The sequence below is a fragment of the Python bivittatus genome, unplaced genomic scaffold (genome assembly GCF_059951505.1).
Source record: "Python bivittatus isolate LINGU-HERP-01145 unplaced genomic scaffold, Pbiv_v1 ctg000100_np1212, whole genome shotgun sequence".
NCBI lineage: Eukaryota > Metazoa > Chordata > Lepidosauria > Squamata > Pythonidae > Python > Python bivittatus.
The window spans coordinates 1,806,180-1,825,559 of record NW_028277038.1 but is presented as its reverse complement, the minus strand read 5'-3'; the positions used below and the strand labels follow the sequence as shown (position 1 = coordinate 1,825,559).

At 44.8% G+C, this 19,380-nt stretch overlaps 1 protein-coding gene across 16 annotated transcripts in view; it reads right to left on the bottom strand.

The window, feature by feature from the left end:
• Positions 1-19,380, bottom strand: part of CLIP1 (CAP-Gly domain containing linker protein 1) — a 62,020-nt gene that overhangs the window by 9,854 nt on the left and 32,786 nt on the right. For 13 of the 16 annotated variants that reach the window (XM_088135145.1, XM_088135148.1, XM_088135149.1 and 10 more), the window contains 10 exons: positions 19,084-19,141; positions 18,849-18,932; positions 17,125-17,281; positions 16,101-16,266; positions 14,719-14,934; positions 10,594-12,879; positions 9,254-9,391; positions 8,102-8,208; positions 5,563-5,677; positions 2,201-2,253 (listed from right to left, as the gene is read on the bottom strand). In XM_088135145.1, coding sequence (XP_087991271.1) covers positions 2,201-2,253; positions 5,563-5,677; positions 8,102-8,208; positions 9,254-9,391; positions 10,594-12,879; positions 14,719-14,934; positions 16,101-16,266; positions 17,125-17,281; positions 18,849-18,932; positions 19,084-19,141 — 3,380 coding nt within the window. The remainder of the gene's footprint in view (positions 1-2,200; positions 2,254-5,562; positions 5,678-8,101; positions 8,209-9,253; positions 9,392-10,593; positions 12,880-14,718; positions 14,935-16,100; positions 16,267-17,124; positions 17,282-18,848; positions 18,933-19,083; positions 19,142-19,380) is intronic. The other 3 variants (XM_088135157.1, XM_088135158.1, XM_088135159.1) reach the window with 1 other exon arrangement.

The window sequence follows — 19,380 nt, the reverse complement described above, 5'->3', positions numbered from 1 at the left end:
CTCCACCAAAATGACGCGATGTGTGCCCTTCTGTGTGCTCAGGAATCATTTCTGAAGATTGGTTTGGTAACCATCTCTGGGCACAATCACAAGAGTTAATTCCAATAACCTCCTGCTAGAAATACCACCCAGATTCTTCCCTTGCCACAAAAGAAATAAAAGAAATTCTAATAATGAAGCAAGTACCTTAAAGTAATACTGGGCAAGCTTTAAAAATGCAAGATAACGAGAACCACATGTTAGAAACATGGAAGAGAAATGCAAAGTACAGTAAAGGAAGAACTAAATTTGCACTGAAGTGGATTCTGCTTGTTATTAAAATATATATATATATATATATAAAGATTTAATACTGCCGAGTATTTTACAAAACCAAAAAAAATAAAATAAAATCAAAACCAGAAACAAACCAAAACCAAAAGCAAGACACGGAGGTAACAAAAGGCAGCCAAAAATATGTACAACAATTTCATTGGAGGAAAAAAAAAGTTATTTATTGTAACGTGGATAGACTTTCTTTAGTCTTACCATTAAAGACACACAGATATAGCAAGGAAGCAAAGGTAGGAAAGGGAAGAGAGATTTTGAGAAAATAGCGCAGAGCCAAGTCAGACAGTTAGCAAATCCACAATGAGTCTAAGGCAGTGTGTCTCAACCGTGGCCACTTTAAGATGGGTGGACTTCAACTCCCAGAATTCCCCAGCCAGCATGCCGGGCTGAAGAATTCTGGGAGTTGAAGTCCACACTTCTTAGAGTGGCCAAGGTTGAGAAACACGGGTCTAAGGAGCTGAAGTAACTCCGAATCTGAATCCTAGCCATACAAACGAAACTTTGGCTGAATAAATAAGTTTTAAAGAATAGAATACATGGTATCATTCATGTATATATGAATGAATGAATGAACGAACGAACAAATGAATGAGATATTTGGTGCCTTCAGGCCAATATGACTCCTGACAATTGCCTGGACTAGCCCTTAAAGTTTTCTTGGCAAGGTTTGTCAGAAGTCGCTTGCCCTGGCCTTCTTCTTCCTAGAGCTCAGAGAGAAGGACTGGCCCAAGGTCGCCCAGCTGGCTTCATGACTAAGGTAGGACTAGAACTCACGATCTCTTGGTTTCTAGCCTGGTGCCTTAACCACGACACCAAACTGGCTTCCATCTATCTATCTATCTATCTACAGGTAGTCCCCAGGTTAAGAACGAGTTCCATTCCCAAGGTCTGTCCTTAAGTCGAATTTGTACATAAGCCAAAACAGTGTTATTGTATAATACTGTTTAAGTAGTACTTGTGTAATGAACTCAAGCCATTATGAATTTAACTTGAACCATTGTGTATTTAACTCGAATTTTGCTACAATAGGCTCCGTTCTTAACTATGGGTTGTCTATAAGGCAGGCGCTCTTACCCTGAGGACTACCTCTATCTATCTATCTATCTATCTATCTATCTATCTATCTATCTATCTATCTATCTATCTATCTATCTATCTATCTATCTATCTATCTTCCGAAGCCAACCTACACATTTGTTTCACAATTATCACTTGTCCTGCAAGTGATTCAGCTATTTTTCCTGTGAGCAGTGTAACTCTTAGTTGCTAGCAGTGTTAGTTGTGCAGCATTGACACAGGGAATTAAGAAAGCAGCAATAAGAATCCACAATACTGTAATTGTGGGTGTTTTCCTGAGGGCAGTGTGCCTTCCTGAATTAGCCATGTCCTCAGGGGCCGTGAGAGAGGGTTTCCTTTTCAGGTTCGTAAGTTTAGCAATGATTTGGGGGGAAAAAAGAAACACTCCATAAAGAATGTAGAAGCTGGACAAGGGGAGGGCTTTGAAGATTTGACACATCTCCACAGAAATCCCCCAGGGGATGATAAAAACGGCTCTGAATTCAGTGGGGATTGAAATGCAGAGAAGAGAAGACATCAGCTAAGTGCTGAGGATGAGCTAAATTGTATTAAAGTCTCCAGAAATTAATGTTTCCATCCACATTTCAGCGATGGGAAGGATATAACTGCTTGCATGTGTCTTTAATTTAATATTCCACATGCAGAAGATGTTTTGAACCACCAAGGTGCAACAGTAGGATTATTTTAACTCCAGAAGAGTAGCAAGAATCAAAGAAATTTATCAGAGATTTATGTTCTGCTATTTTTCCTTCTAATTGCCTACATACCCGAGAGCTTGTGCAGATAAACTTACCTTTTTTTCATCTCCAACAACTGGTTATTGAGGACCGATCTCTCTTCTTCCAGCTGGAAGACAAAAAAAGCGAGAAAGGAAAAAAGGGCATCTTTACTCTGCACATGAAGGCCCCAGTTTCAGACATTCTGAACCTTCGGGTAACTTCTTGGGATTTTGTGGTAAAATCACCTATTCCACATCTTTGGGAAGGGGAAAAAAGGCTTTCATTTAGCCGCCTCCATGGGATTTTGCAACCCGGTTGTGCAGCCAACTCCCCCTTGTTAAAATTTAATTCATTACTAATTTCATATTTAGAATGGCCGCCCATTCCAGAAGACTCTGGCAGGTTAAAATCTCCAAATATAGAGTTAAAAAAAGTTACAAGCATGACACAAAACAGGGCAGCCCTGACTGAAATCAACCACAGCAATAAAAGCACAACACACACACGCCTGTCTCACTCCTTGATTCTCATACACTTTTTTTACTATTAAAACCTAGCTTTAGAGGGCCCTCTTCCAATCGTATTCCTCCCACGCCCTTCTTGCAGGTCCCTGGGGCCCTCTTCAACCCTTAAGCCACGTAAGGCAGTTACTGCTCATGCGAAAAGACCAAAATACAAGATGATGCATAATTCAGGGATCTGGAACATCCATTCTATTAGACCAAGAATATGCCAGCATCTAACATAATCATCCCAGCAATGGCACAACTCGCCCTGCCAGGTTGAGGGGCAGCCCACGGCCTCCCCCACACCAACAGGCTACGCCGGGGGCTGTACCCACGCTCAGGCATGCCCCCCGCAACAAACTCTCCAATCTTTTCTAATCTTACGCCGTTGCAATGTGCAGAAATGGGCTTCCTAAGAACTGGAGTTCTACACCCGCAGGCTGTCTTAAAAAGAGGGTGGTAAAAGTTGGAAGGCGTAACGCCTCTAGGCAGCAGGAGGACCGCGAATGCTCTATCGACAACGCTTCTGACTGCAGAGGATCTTGGAAGGTGCCCCTGAATAAGCCATCCTTGGAATGATACCTCCAGCCCACCTTAAGCGCTCGGACCCAGAAGGAGAGATGTTGGGCATGTCATGCCCTCATCTTACCTGACTTCTATCCCCTCCACCCTTCGGAGGGAGGAAAGTCTCTAGTTTGACATCTCCTCCTGACAGTCAATTTTTCCCCATTCATAAGTAGCCCCCCTCCCAACTCTTCTTGCTCCCAAACAGCAAACAGCGTCCCCTGAGCCACCAACTCCTGCCCATCTGGGTCTCATGGGAAATTTCTTGAACAGAAAATACCTTCTTACTACCCCCAGCCGTCGTGGCGTGCAGACTTTTTAAACGGGTTTTGGTCGGCCCCCGTGGAACCCCTCTGCAGCCCCACTGCCGAGTCTGCGGGTTGCTCCTTGCTAGCTAAGGTGCTCGGGCCCTCGCCACGGCGGCTAAACAAGCCCACCCAGCGATTCCATCATAGCTCCATGACTACCACGCCTCCTGGGGACGCTAATTTTTCTGTTGTCCTCTCTTACCTCCCTATTTTAAGCCTCTTACAAATTAAATTTAAAAAGAAAAAAAAGACGGTCTGCCAACGACATCCACCAAGTGGTTGAATAGTAAGAAGTCCGGCTTGGGAGGTTATGGCCAAATCTGGGCGCATGCTTAGTGTGAAAAGCTAATTAGAGCCGAGCACCCTGCTGACGGTGCAAAGCGAGGAAAAGGCCAGACCTGTTGCAAAATGCTGAGACGTGATGCCTGATTGCGCCTGAGCCTTGTCTGGGTGTCCCAGTTTCTGCTCAGCTTCACAGCTGCCACCAGCCTAACTATTGTCCCCAAAGGGAGACGGCAGAGCTCCAGGGGGTTTTGCACTTTTTTCAGGGGGTGGCAACCCCACGGCCTTCTCTTCCCCGTTCCTTGCCACGGCCTGACTCGGAGAGGCAAAAGCATACAGATCCTCAGGGCAGATCCTCATTCAGCTTTACTGTGGCACGGAAGGGGCGGCTGTGCCTGGTTCACAAAGCCAAAAAGCCACGGTTGTTCAAAAACGTGGTTGGCTGAAGAAGGGCCAGGGAGTTGCTTGGCATCTAAGGCTAAGCCACCGTGCGCAAGCTGAAGACAAACACGGGTAACCCCAACTGCTGCCTCATTTGACTGTAATGTTAAGACCATGAGAAGCACCCTCAGGCGGATGGCTGCTTGCATCCATTCTCCGCTCCTCTACAAGGAGATCAGAAGCTCTCACTTCCTTTTTAGATCAATCAAACTTTAGCCCGTTGCCAAGACCCCAAACTGTGGTTTCTCTCAACTATGTTGATGAAAACATTACTAAGGTTAACGAATAATGGTACCCACCACATTCCTACCAGTGCACAGTACCATCACTGCAAGCCCCAGCTGACCTCAGTTTTCTTTAAATGTATGGTCAGAATTCATCTATAACTTGAGCGCGACGCTCAAAAGCTGAACCAGAGACTCCATTCTCGGAATGGAGAACACGTGGACTTTTTCAGATGAACCTGAACTACTTCTCCCAGCCTCCTTCAGCACTGTCCACGTTGGACAGAGCTTCTGGGAACTGGAGTTCAGCAACCAGGTTGGGCGCCCCACCGAGCGCTTTGCCAGCACCTGATATGATCTTGGACTGCTTCCATTCATTTCAGCGGAGCTCGAATGTGAATCACACCCACACACACTCTCTCTCGTACACACTTTTGCCAAAGCTGGAGAGAGAATGTTCCTAAATCTCCTCACTCAAAGCCATTTCCTTCTGGTGCAAATTAATAGTGCTTCTGGGTGTATATCTGCAAAGGAGCCAGTTTTGCAAAGCTGCTCTGGAAAATCATTCCACTAAAAGTCCGATTATAGAGGCTTTCCATAATATAATCTGGAAATGTTTAAAAAGCCGTGAAGTCAGACTGTTCTCTGAACCCGTCTTCCTTGGTCTGGGATTCTCTCTCTCGACTGGGAATTCTGGGAACTCGTGCCCTAAGACATCTGGGAGGTGCAGGCAGGAGGTCATGCAACTCTCACCCCACCCTACCCCAGTTTTGGGTTGAGGAGATATCCGGGTATCCTAAAACAAAGGGCTTGCTTTTGTGCAGCCAGAATTAATTTTCCTTTGCTGGTGAAAGCTCCCACCTCCCTAAAAACTTCATTCCTCCCTGAGGTGAGCGTGATTCCTGGTCGCCTTCTAGCAGCGCCTAACCGGCCCAGCTGCTCCCCTGGAATTTGCCTTGCAGAAGGGACATTCTTTAAAACACAACCCCGTTTGGCAGCTCCGCTCTCTGGCTTGCCCGCCTCCACGTCCAGCCGCCCGGCCGCTGGGCGACCTCCTAAGGCCCTCTTCCCCCTCTCGCCAAACCTGGAAATCAGAGGCCCAGACACCCACCTTTTGGTGACCTGCGAGTTCCCCTTTTCCCAGCTCTCCGGCAAGTTTAACGTTCTCTTCTTGCAAGACTGCAAGCTGGTGGGATTTCTCCGCTTCTGCCAGTTTTAGCACTTCTCTGGAAAAGACGGGGAATGCATGGTTACCATAGGAACGAGAAGGGAGGAAAGAGAGGGGGTGAGATGGGGAAAAGAGATCAGCGTTGCAGCTCGCAAAGAGCGTCACGGCTTGATGAGGTCTTTCATAAAGAAACAGCCCACCTCCCCTCCCTCCCCTTGGTCCCCCTCCACCCCAAGCATCTGTCCCCCAAGGCAGGTTTTCTATTTTTTTTTTCATTACGCAGCTCACACCCTTGGAAACCAACAGTGCAAACTGAATCCATGCGAAATCCTTAAGTGCTTGTGCAAGTCCCCAGCCACGGATGGGTAGGAGGCTCATTGGGGTAACTTGCTGGATGGGAACCCAATCGCCCAATGGCTTGGGTTGCAGCCGGAACGAGGCAGGGTGGCCGGATCATAAAAGCGCCCTTCCCAAACATCCCAAACGTTCACACGGGCTCACGGACACACTGTGAAGCCACGGCTGAACACAGTGGCCCCAATGCTTGAAAGGGTGGCCCCAATGCTTGATAGCAAACGTTCCTCTTGTGGATGAAACGGCCACGCATCTCCTAACTCGGACTTATACAAAAATGTGTTCGGGTGGGACCTCGGTCCCTCTCCGTCACAGGCACGCTAATTTCCAAGGCAGAAACGCTGCGATATTTTTAGTGACAAACATCTCCCTGCGTCCTGCTCGGTGCATCTCCGTGTCCTACATTTCAGTAAGTGAATTAATATGGTGCCAAATTAGATTTCTTGCCTTCAAGATTGGCCGGAGTGAGCTTGTGTGAACAGTTGGATTTTAAAACCCTGTACTAAAATCTAATAAAAGAAGTCAACAGAGATTGCAATCTGCTTTCCTGCCTGCTGCGTGCAAATTCCATCCATTTATTATCCACCTATCTATTTTTAGAAGAGATTTTACGAGCTCAGTCTTTTCAAGTTGCATGGCATACGTTTGTAGGAAAAAATAATCATTTTTTTGCACATACTGCCCACACACACCTGAGGACTAAGACTGTATTTTCTATAGTGTAAAACATAAAGGAAGTCTGAGAGCAACAACTTCTTTCATTAAGAAAAAGCCATTTCAAAGGCTGTAATTCTCTGCTGCGTTGTAAAAGATTTAGTTTCATATACGGATCTCGTAACAATCTCAGAAAGAATATTCCCAGTTCTACCAATCAAGGTAAAAGAGATGCAACACCCACGATAATTTTAGAATAAGTATCAAACAACTTCCCCCATTATTGCCATGAGCATCAGATGAACACTTTTGATTCTCTGACATGTAAAACCACAAAACAGCATAATGAACACGGTTTGTCATATATAAATTGGGGAGTCCTCTTCTAGTGGACTCCTTGCATAAAATCTGCCATTGGTAATTAAAAAAAGTATGCATGGCATTTCCTCAACATGTTGTTAAGATTGGAGAAGATACACAAGGGGAATGAAGGAATAGTTGGAAAAACAGCGTCCTCTTTAGCGGATTTGGAAAAAAATAGCAATCTCTATGCAGATTTGTCTGTTTCAAATGCAACCACGTGGACTCTGTCCTTACACCCAGAGGCAGCTGCAAATTCTGGCTATTTTTGTTCTACACACAGCTTTAGGAATGCTGACTTCTTTCCACATTTCCTCTCAGTGAACGTCAGAGACGGCAGAGGAAACGGAATTCTCCCAGGAAAAACGGACTCTGCAAATAGGCGATTCAAGTCTAAAGGCAAGCTAGGGGACATTGAAGCGGGCGGATTCTGAAACGTAGGATTCTTTCCACAGAAAGGGGAAAGGGAAGGACCGTTGTCATCACGCCTACAACTGCCAAGGGAAAAGCAACCTATTTCTTTCAGGTCATACAAAGAGAAATAAATTATATATAAAATCATACCCCTGGAACTGGGAAAGAAAAGCTACTTGAGGGCAAACAACTTCCCCTTGTCATTAGCATCCTCTGGCAGCTATTACCACTCGCTCATTTTGGTTATGCCTGTAAGCTACCATGTGTAAAGTTACTGCCAGAATTAGCAGCCTACAGAGCAGTGAAAAAACAACAAAGAGATAGTTGAGTTGGGGTGTGTGTGTGTGTGTGTGTGTGTGTGTGTGTTCACAACTGGGATGGGGTTGGGAGGAGAAGCAGAGAACCGTCTCCTTTAAAGGAGTCATGGGCAAGAGGGTCAACTGTGTTTGGTCTGCAATCATAAAAAACCCCCCTGCACACTGCATTAAATGTCTCATGGTGTAAAACCACCATCATAAAGAGAAGGCAGTGGGCTTTCCTGAGCCAACTGCTACATGTTTTACGAAAATGGCATTTTAGCTACTGATTTTTTAAAAAATCCAATAATGCCCCTTCCTACGCCAGGAATAAACATTTGCTCTCCTGAATGCAAGTCTCACACGAGTAGGATTTTCAAAGAACAACAGGGTGACGCACTCACAGTTCTTTTCTAATTTCTTCCAGCTTTTTGCTCTCGGTGTTCAGACGTTCCTGAGACTTGGAAAGCTCCTCCTGGTTCTTTAGGTGGCTTTCTTTAAGAGTGCCCAACTTGAGAGAAAAAAAGGGGAAAAAAAACTTAAGAGTTCCCAGGAGTGATGAACGGTGACCCAATTTGTCTTGACCCTTTTTCACTTCTATTAAAGCAGCTGCAAGTATCAGATGGGTGGGGATTCAGGAGACCTTCATTAGTGGGAAACAAGGAAATACCATCTTTTTAGGGGGGGTTGTTGGTCCTGGCCCAAATCCCTTGCCATGCTTGTCTTTCCCATGTTTTCATTTTGCCTGTGAGGACTCGGCATCAGCCTGTAAGTCTCGTCTGTCCACAAGTACTTGGGGATATGTTTTATTTCATAACGGATCATCTCTGGCTACTTTTGAAGAATTAGAACGGGTGGGTGGATTTCAACTGTAATCTCTGTCTGTCTGGAAACCAACCAATGGATTTCACAAATATCCCGACTCTTCTTTCACTGATTCTCAATTTCTCAAGAGAACAAGGGGAGAAACAGGAAATCCCTTTACTAAAATCTGTGGGGATCTCCATACTAACGATTTGCCACTGACCTTGCACTAGATCTCTGCCCACTTAGTCTACACTGGCCGCCTTGGACCAGCAGCTTCTCACTAGGGGTCGGCCCTCCGAGGCAATCCATTCAAGAAGCACAAACCATGGGTACTATCACTACCTTTAATTGTAAGGTTAGAATAATCTTGCAAGTCTGAAAGTATTTCTCCCCTCCTTTACTTTTACTCTCCAGAAAACCAGGGAGGGTCCCTTCTGAGGCCCTTCCCACACCCTCTTTCCATCTGTGGGCTGAGATATGTTTTCCATGACGGTTGCCTAGCCTGCGGCTCTTCCTTCTGTCTCCCAAGGCCATTCCCACAGATGGTTACACCAGGCGGAGAAGAGTCCTTCCTATCACTTGTCACCTGAGCCTTTCTCCTCACTGGAAATGCTGGGAATTGAACTTGGAGCCTCCTGCATTCAAAGCGTGGTTTCTGCATGCATTGGGGTGTCCAAAATTGGAATCATGACACTGACCTGTCCCTAACCAAGGGAAGGATTACAAAGCTCAGATTTAATTTTATTTACCTCCCTTTTCAGCTTTTGGTTGACCTGTTTGGAATCTTCTAAGGAGGCCAAGGTTTCCATTTTCTCTTTATGAAGAGCATCCTTCTCTCTGGCCACTTGCTCAACTATCTGCAAAGCGTCTTCTGCTGTTTTTGCAGTCTAAAAGATGAAAAAAAAGTTATGTCAAGTCCTGGGCAAAACTATGTTGGATGATGGTGGGAAGTTTATCATTGGAGGGCAACCTGGTTTCCTATAGAGCTCTGTCTCATAAGCTGAGCCACTGTGATGATGGCTAAGGATTATGGGAGCTGTAATCCAAGCTATCTGTAGGTCTCCAGGTTGCCTACCTCTGTTTGCTCTACTCAATAGTATTTCTCTTGAATAAGCAGCGCTAAAATCCAGTCGCTGCTGGTGTCTAAAAACAATCCCTCTGGTTCCAGCGTTTACATGCCAGAAGCACAATCTAATCTACTGACAGTTTTGTTACATGCAGAAATTAAATTACAATCCCATGCTAGTATTATTCAAGTGAAATAACTGGCCCAAATTAAATTATCTTTGTGAATTTTTAAAAAAAATTACTCTTAAATAATAATTCAGGAGAGAGCTTCACTACCAACAGACTTGTCACTTGCACTCTTTCTTTTAAGAATATTGATAATCAGAGGATTAGCAACTGTGCCTCTAGATTTGTGAGACAAGAATGGGTGGGGGCCAGAAGAGATAATTGAAATATTTCAATAAAGCCCTCTAGTTTTAAGATCAGGCTAGTTAAGAGAGAAAAGCCTTTGGAATAAACCTCTAGGTTTTATGAAGTAGCGCGAGGAATGATTCAACATTCTAATGTGTCCTCTGTTGGTGGTGAACGCAAACCCTACTGTGAATAAAAAGGTAACAGGCTTCGCAACTTCCACTTTACAAACAATTCTGGTTAGAAACTGCCTCCCTGTCTTTTGGTCCAATTGGAGTAACAAGGGATAGAGGGAGGCATAACCATTAGTTCTGGGATACCAATTTAAAGTTAGACCACTTCTCTGATGCTATGGGTCTGCATTCAATTCGGTACCTACATGCCTTTTTATTCACAATTGAAAAGTTGACTTGAATATTCAGCAGCTGTGAGACCCTGAAAACTCTTTTCTCACTCGCCCGTGACATCATGACAGCTGTTGAAGAGAGGTGTCCTCCACCCCACAAATCTAACAAATCAACTTAATTTGCTATCGATAAGAGAATTAAGAAGGGCGTTCAGAGGGAGCTAAGGTGCTCGATCGTGCAAAATTAAGTGCAGACACAGGAACAATTGTCATTAGTGGTTGGTGTTAGTAACCATAACTGGACTGATTTAGCAGTTTCGATACCTCATATCTTTGCATTACCGCCTGTGCCTGCAGACTCTCAATTTCTTCCAGTTTCAAGACAAGTTCATCCCTTTCCCTTTGAAGGGCCTGATTTTTGTTCTGAGATGCCAAGAGGTTGGCAGACATTTCACTGTTGGCCTGGGCTAGAAGCGTTATCTCCTCGTGCAGTTTATAGTAGTCCTCAGAGAACTTCTCTTTCTCCTTCAAGATCTCTTCCTTTATGGTGATGAGGTCCTTCTGCTCAGAAAGCAGAATCTCATTCTCCTGAAGCAGCTTACCCCGTTCCAGTTCGCATATTTCGTGGCTGGAACGGAGGTCTTCTAGGATCTTGGAGACGCTGCTGTGCAGTTCCTGCAATTCTGCTTTGGACTTGGTCAGAGCCGCAAACTCCTTCTTCAACTTCTCAATGTTGGACGCAAGCTTGTCTGTCTCAGCACTAAGGATCTCCTTTTCCTTCATAATTTCTTCTAGCTTGGATTCACTCTTTAATTTCTCCTGGTTCAGTTTATCCCTTTCTACCAATAACTCTTTGTTTTTTATTGTCAGTTGTTCTTTCTCTCTCTCTAAGTGACAAACAGCGTTATGGAGTTGAGTATTCTCTACCACAAAAGACTCCTTCTCCATCTTACGACCTTCCCGCTCTATTGTAAGGTTATTGTAGATGGTTTTGAGCTCTTTACTCAACTTCTGGCATTCTTCTTGCAACTGAACCTTTTCTTTACTCAGTATTTCCTTCTCAGAAGAACTGCTTTTAAATGAAGCTGCTAGGAGTTGTTTAGCATGAAGCAAGGCAGAGTATTCATTTTCCAACACTGTTTTGGCACTCTGGGTCTCTTTTAAGATTTTGGACAGCTCACCTTTATATCTGACAAGCTCTTGGTTCTCTTCTATTTTCTGGTCAAGCTCTCGTTTTAGTGTTTCAGCACTACCCTGCAGTTTGGCCTTATCTTGGACCAGCATCCTCTTTGCAGAAATGTCTAACTCGTGCTTCTTCTTCAATTCACACAAGGCTTTGGTGGCAGACTGCTTCTCAGCAAGGAGCTCGGCACATTTTGCTTCCAAACTGGCCTTTTCCTTTGCAAGGCTCTCATGCTGTTTCTTGAGCTTTGAAGACTTCTGAGAAGCCACCTCCTTCTCTGCACTCAACTGGCTTAGCTTCTCATTCAAGGTTTTCTCAGTAAGGGCAGCTTCTTCCAATGTTTTAGTCAGCTTTTCTGAAATGTTTTTGTTTTCATTCAAAAGTTCTTCCCTTTCACCCACAAGTCTCCTCTCGGAGGAAGTCAAGGCTTCCTTCTCTTGCAATAACTGAATAAGCTCAGAGTCTGTTGATGCCCTGCTAGCCTTAATCTCTTCCAGAAGTTTTGAAAGACTAGCATGAGAGGCCTGCAGTTGGTTCTTGTCTTTGGTGACCTTTTTAAGCTCTTTATCGGACAATTCAAGTTCAGACCGCAGGCCCTCACTTTTCAACCCAAGCTTCTGCTTTTCATCTAGAGCCTGCTCTAAGCTTTTGCGCATCTCCTCCTGGATTTTCAAGAGAGTCTCCTTGTCTGACTGCAGATCCTGGCTAGTCTGCTGCAGACTATCCCGTTCCCTTTTCAAAGCTACATGCTTGTTTTCCAGATCCAAATGCTTGCCCAAGAGTGAGTCCCTCTCAGCAGCCAAGGTGGTTACTTCCTGAAGCAGCTCTTTTTGGTCTCTGGCCATATCTTCATAAGAGCTCTTCAGCTTCTGAATGACATCATCCTTATCTTTGAGAAGAGCAGCGTTCTCCTCTGAAAGCTTTCTCTGACAATCCTCCAGTTCTTCCCTTTGGCTGACATGCTTCCGACACTCCTGGGCCAAGGCCTCGCTGTGGGCTTGGAGCTCATCCACTTGATGGAGGAGAGCTGTCTTTGAAGTACGTAGAGCATCGTTCTCTCTCGTTATCTTAAGAAGGTCATCTTGGGCGGCCTCTATCTCCAGGAGCAACTTCCCTTTTTCAGAGAGCAGTTCATCGTTCTTCGCTTTCTCTTGGTGGGTTTTGTTCTCCGCTTCTTGTTTTTCCTTTACAATTTTTTTATTCTCCAGGTTAAGCTCTTCATTCACTGTCCAAAGTTTTTCCTGATCTTGTTTTAACAACCCAATCTTGGACTCCAAGTCTACCAGCTTTGATAACAAGGAACCTTTTTCTAATTTTAAAGCATTCCCCTCCTGTGCCAAGATTTCCTTCTCTGATATCAAAGCCCTCATCTCGTCTGACATTAGTTCAATCTCTTTTCTGGCTGTGGCTAACATAGAGGTTAACGACTAAATAAACAAAGGACAGGGAGAAAGGGAAACAAAACACAAAAAATAAAGTCAAGCAGACTAATGTGGATTAATAAATAGTGCTACTATTCCAAAATAAGACTAAACGTGTTTATATATTGACACACACATAGGCCTGCTTAAGACTCTCCAAATCATTGGGGAGGTTGCAGTGAACGCTTCCATGTAATAGTGAGGCATTACATCAACTGCTAAGAAGTGAGATTCAATGGCTCTACCATCTCATCCTCCTCTTGCCAACTCAGGAATGTGCATCAAGCAAGCTGAGTGACCTTGCCCCAGCCTAACTGTTGAGGTTGGCTTTGGCCTTCTTCCACACCTGAGGAGGAGTTCAGAACAACCTTCTCCAGGGTCAAGCTTTCTCCTAGCCAGGGAACACAAAATTTGGGTGGCACTCTTTGTAAGAAGTGGCAGCCATCAGGGGACAAGACTGGAGTAGGTGGGTTGTTATGAACTTCAGATCACAAAAGGTTGAGAGCCCTCTCAAATTGGCCAGAAATGAATTTGTGGACTTGCTATCTGCCTGGTGGGAGACAGGTCAACAAATCAGAACTATCTATTGATTTAAAATGGCCTTTCCCAAACTGGTCCTCCAGATGCGTTGTTATAATAATTTTCCCAAATTCCCCAACCCATCACATCTGGAGGCACAGGGCTAAGGAGGAGATTGCTTTGAATGCATTTCTCCTGTCTACTCATTTGTGTTATTATATCCAATCCTGAATTAAAGGATTACTTCAGAAGCATTACAGATCGCACCAATTCCAAAACAGAAAACATCTTAACTCCAGAATTTAGCCTACATTCATCCTTTATGAGGATTTACCATTTTTTCAAGCTTTTACCTGCACCTTACCTTATTAACAAATATGAATCTTATCTCTAATCTGTGTGTCAATATATACACCACATATTCAGGTATAGGAGTTACAAAACATAAAGCTTAAAGCACATTGACAATAATGTGAGATGAATAGCAGAAATAATTTCAAGGAAATGCAGAATAAAAAATTAGAACTGAAACTATTCAAGTCAATAAGGAACATGGTCAATTGCTGTAGGAAGTTAAGCAGTAAGAGATACCATCAAACCCGTCATTTCTAGCAAAGGTTATCCCTTTGAGCAGAATAAGGAGTTTTAAGCAGCCAAAAAATATGTAAAATGCAAACTGAAGAATAGCAAAATCAGAAAGCTCATGATTGGAAGGCCTAAAATTTAGGGGAAAAGCAGGTCCTTCTTTGCATTCTGCGGACCACAGCGCTGGATTCGTTGGCATAACTGCAGCGGACCCTCACTCCCTGATCTTTATTTTCCTAAAATGAATCTCTTCTTCTGACCACTAAAAGGCTTTTGCTCTCAAACCATCACATTGTCAGCAGAGCAACAGCTGAAAGTGACCTTTGGAGAAGCCAATCTCCATACACATGAATGGTCCAAGAGTGACTGCTGGACTGAATGCTGTGGGCTTTCCTGCTAACTGGCTCATAAATATGCCTGCATGGTGTTACTTGTTTTCTCGCGACCTGAAGCCCCACGTCAGACCCTTCATGCATCCCTGAGTGGCACTGCCCTGAGTCACTCTATCTCTGCTGCTGTGGCTCTCTCCAAGGTCTCTCCACCTGACAAGGACATTGCTCCCCTTCTCACCCTCCCCTTGCTGGCTTCTCCTACGCTCAGAAAGACAGGCCGGGCATCCCGGCTCAGCTCCACTTCACCAGGGAGGGCAGAGAGCTGAGGAACCCCACGAGCCTCCACACACAACGTGAGCCTTCCTCGCAAGGAGGAATTGCCTGGCTAATGCTGAAGAAAGACGCGCACCTTTGCATGCTCCACTTCCTTCCTTAATTCCTTGGCCTGCTTCTCTAAGTCACTGTTTGTCTTCTGGGCGCTCTCCAGCAGCTGCTCCTTCTTCTGAAGCTCCTGTTTTAGCTCCTTGATGGCTGCATCGTGCTTGGCAGCCATTTCAGATTGCGCTTTTTCGTTTGCGGCCTGCAGATTTTTATACTGCTCTTGGTTAGCTGCTATTTTCTTCTCCTGCAAAAACAGGCAGAGGAATGGTTGAGCACAGGACTTTGTTCCCTCCCTGTTTCATTAGCCATAGCTAAGGCAGCGCGGGCCCTCTCGAACCCCATGCCTCCTGAGATCCGGTTGGCCCCAACTTAAAAATGGGGCTGCTTTCTCAGGCACGGCGATCGGGAGGCTGATTGGGTCCCGAAAATGGATGCTCTTTTATAGTGACTGTTGTTGTGCTAGCTGCCAACAATGCCCGTTTAGCATTAATATTACTATCTAACTTTTGTTGAGTTTTAAACCTATGTTAGCTGTCCAGGGTTGCGTTGGAAGACAGGCAGCTGTACAGATCGATTAAAATAAATAAATAAATAGATAAATGAATAGCATTCTACAATTAGTCTCTTAGCAAGTCAAAAACATTTCCTGGCATTATTATGGGACACAGATATTGGCCCTGGGGCATCTTGACCTTTTTTGATATCTCCCCCCACCCCCGGCAGACCCCTGCTAAAGATTCTCCTTCACCTGACCGTCACCTCCTCTTTCAAATATTCTAATACTGAATCGTTTTAGGTGTTATAATGAGATGGTAATTTGGTATTATTTTTTTACATGTACTTTTATACCAAACAGTCAAAGGGACTCACGGCAAAAGAATACAAAGCCGTTTTATAAAAGCTTGCCCTGCTCCAACCCTCTATAAATTCTGAGATTACAGAATATCAAAACAGTATCAGCATAAAAGCAATCAAAAAGAAGAAGAAATAAACTCAAATCAAAAAGGCTCTGCATTTTAACTTTAAACAAGAACTAGACAGAATAGCTGGGGAAGTGGGTCACTCTACCAGTTACAGGAAAAAATATGGTATGAAAACCAGGTACATTGCAGTCAGAACACACTGTAAAACTATTTCCCTAGATTTTTGTTTGTTTATTATGTATGAAAAATGGGGAGAACCCGAGTCGAAAGGATATTATGTTTTCTACTGCACCCAGTATCGTACTGAGAATTATCGTAAGAATGACATAAAAATCAACATATTACACTTTCTACCGTATCCCGCTTTGCATCTGTAAGCAGGCGTGTTTGTGTTAAACCAATAAGGATTTCTTGATTACTTAAAGTTTGACCTCTTTGGGGAAATCTCCCCCACCCAGCCCAACAGCTTTCTGTCCCCTGTTCTTACCAGGGTGTCTAATTTCTTCTGCATTTTTTGCTGTTCATCCTGATGCCGTGTGTGCATTTCTTCCTGCTTTTTTTCAGCCTGACGGGCCGCCTGCTCCAAATTTTCCTGCAACTGAGCGGTGCCTGCACTGGCCTTGTTGAGTTGCAGCTGGAGTTCTTCCACTTGCCTAAAATTGACAACAGCAAAATCAGGGCCAGAATGGTGACCCCGGAGGGCTGGGCTTGAGAGTAAGCGAGCTCAGATGGCTAAACCCTTCAAAAGTCTGCTTTTTATGGGCAAGCTTTTGGCTTAATTCTTTAATCCAGACTAAGGAGAGGTAGCATTATTACTGCCTATTCTTCCCCATGGTCTCTGCTATTCTTTCAGAGCGTAAGCTCCAGCCACCAGTTCCTAACTGTTTTATGATCAGAGCGATGGGCAACAGGGCGATTTTTAACACAAGCTTTTCCTGCTTATCCCAGCCCCCGTTCTTCTTCTGCTCCTATTTGATGCTCAGCATGTTCCACAAAGATCACCTGCTTTCCCAAGAAGGGACCACATGAAGTTCTTTGGCTCAATTCAGAAGCCCACAATCAAAACGTCCTTCTCACTTGAGCTACTGGACGTCACTCTCCCTCCCTCTGGAAGGCAGAGTACAAAAACAGAGCACAAGTTCCTCAAGTCCTGGATGCAAACCCTGGCATATCCAGGTAGGGACAGCATTGGAAAAAAATCCTCTCTAAATCCTGGAGGCCCTCCACCAATTTAGGCAATTCTGGACCAACGGTTGACTAGAGATGCCTACTTTGTAATCTAACCATCCAGACCTGAAGTTGTTTGGATTTTTAGCTACCCATCCATGCCCAGTCCACAGATCATACAGACAATGAAAATGCTCAGAGCTGGAGACCAGAAAAGAAAAAGAATGGATAAGCTTATTTTGTTCAAAACAAAAAATATCATCTTCAGCAATATGGAAGACTTCCCCAAGTTATTTATCATAGGGGCAAGAGGGCCGAAAGCATCGAGATGGAAATGGGCTTACTTCTCCTTTAGTCGCAGGGCATCATTCATCTTGGTAAGCTGAGAGGAACTGTCTCCTGAAGACTTCATGATTTCAGCCACATCATTTTCAAGTTTAGTTTTAGCCTCCATCAGCTGCTGCTCCCTGACTTCCCTCTCTCTCAGTGTCTTCTCCATGGCTAAACAAGGAGAAAGACACACGTGCCGTTTTATTAGCCCGTTCAATACAAAACCCTCCTGTCCTTAAAACACAGAGGTAGAAAATATAGGCCTCAAAATAACACACACACACAAATATATAAAAAGCACGCATGTATGTGGTTGATTTTCCAGTGGAAACACTTTCAACATCAAGCTGGGAAACACAAGTCAAAGAAAATCACAAAATCACATTCGCGGCATTGAAAAGTGAAGGAGCAGAAGGGCCGGCCATCACGCAGCCCTGCAGAAACTCAGAATACAAAGGGCTTAAGTGTGATAGGAAGCTGAGTGGAGTTTCTCGACAACCGAAAGGACCGTTTGGAAAGCAGCACCACTGAAGGTGGTTGGGAAGAACCAGAACATCATGGCCTTCTTATGTAACAGAAGGGAAATGAGCAAGACAGGGCCGACCGGCCAAGAAAACTGGACAGGAGACACAGTGGGGTTTTGGACTTCCCACACGCTAGATCTGCAGTGGAGCAAAATTATATGGAACAGATTTCATGATCTACTGGTCACTTCACACATAGGGTTGGTTTGAAAAAGGCCACCTATCATCTACAACAGGGTTCCTCAACCTCAGGAACTTTAAGATGGGTGGACTTCAACTCCCAGAATTCCCCAGCCAGCTGTGCTGGCTGGGGAATTCTGGGAGTTGAAGTCCACCCATCTTAAAGTTGCTGAGGTTGAGGAACCCTGATCTACAACACGACAGATTTCTTGCTTTTGTTCTGAGAATGGTACTTCAGCTTTAATTATTTTATATATCAGCATTCTCCAACTTGGTGCCCTCCAGATAGGTCGGAAGTCTTGTTGGCAGGGGATTACGAGAGGGAAACCAGCCTGAAGCACAGCCTACACCCGCTTGGGTATGCTTTGGGAAAAGGTGGCGCGCGAATGGAGAAACAAACCAACAGCCCCATTCCTGTCTTCTGTCCAGAATTACAGAAAGCAACAAACATGCCTCTTTGCAACAGCACGAACATCCCGACGTGAACAGACAGATTCAGTTCCCCAAACAGCATCAGCGTAGCGATATCAAGCACCGTCGATGCAGCCCAGCTGGATGACAGTTAATTGCCCCCACTGGCAAGTATTCCCCCGCCAATGCCAGGTTGATAAGAACGAAGAAAGAGCCTTAGGGTTGCATCAGGCCAAGGGCCCAACAAGCCGGTATTCTGCCCCACTTTGGGGCATCCGGAAGCAAGAGATGAGTGCCTGCTTCATGCCTGTGCCCTAGCAGCTGGGGTTTAGGGAATGCGGCCTGTGATTCCAGAGTCCAGGTACAGACTGGGAGTGATTGAAAGGAGGGGTATCGGTCCCACGGCGCGCTTGCAAGGCCAACAACCCTCAGGCAGCAATGACATCCAGACTTTGGCCGACCCTGCAGCTCACACACTAAGCAGCGGGGACAGTGATGGAAGGGTAAGGTCCCTCGGTGCTGGAGGAGGGACGGGGGGCAGCTCTGCCAAGGGCCCTCCAAATTTAGAAGGAGGCCTGTCGATCTACGCACAAGACCAGCCTGATTCTGCTGCCTCTTCTTACCTGTTAAGTTAGATCTGAGCTGATCTAGTTCATTTGACATGTGTGCAAACTGCAGCTCTTTTTGGTTTAGTTTTTCAAGAGTTTCTAAAGGAGGAAAAGGCAACAAGGTCAGAGTTCAGCTCCTCAAAGAGAGATTTTTTTTAAAAAAATTAGGAATTATTGTAATAGAAGCCCATTCCATCTCTCCCACCCATCTCAAAAAATTAAAGCAAGACTGCATTGATGAGAAACCCACCTTGCATAGATTTTTGTACATGTTCTGCCTCATCAGCAGCCTTAGTAAATTTTCCTTTCTAGAAGACAGAGAAGGGCGAGAAATACATCTGGCTTAACAGAACAACATAACCACACTGAACAGAGAGCAGCACCCTTACATCTTGAAATGTAAACAACCCCAAGCAGCCTTAAGCCAGGCCAAAAAAAGGCTCTTTGGATCCTTCGCAACATTTGGCTGCTCTTTAAGAATGAAAGCAAGCCTAAGGACATCGCTTGGCAACTGCAAATCTCCCAAAGATGTTTTCTGAAGATGACT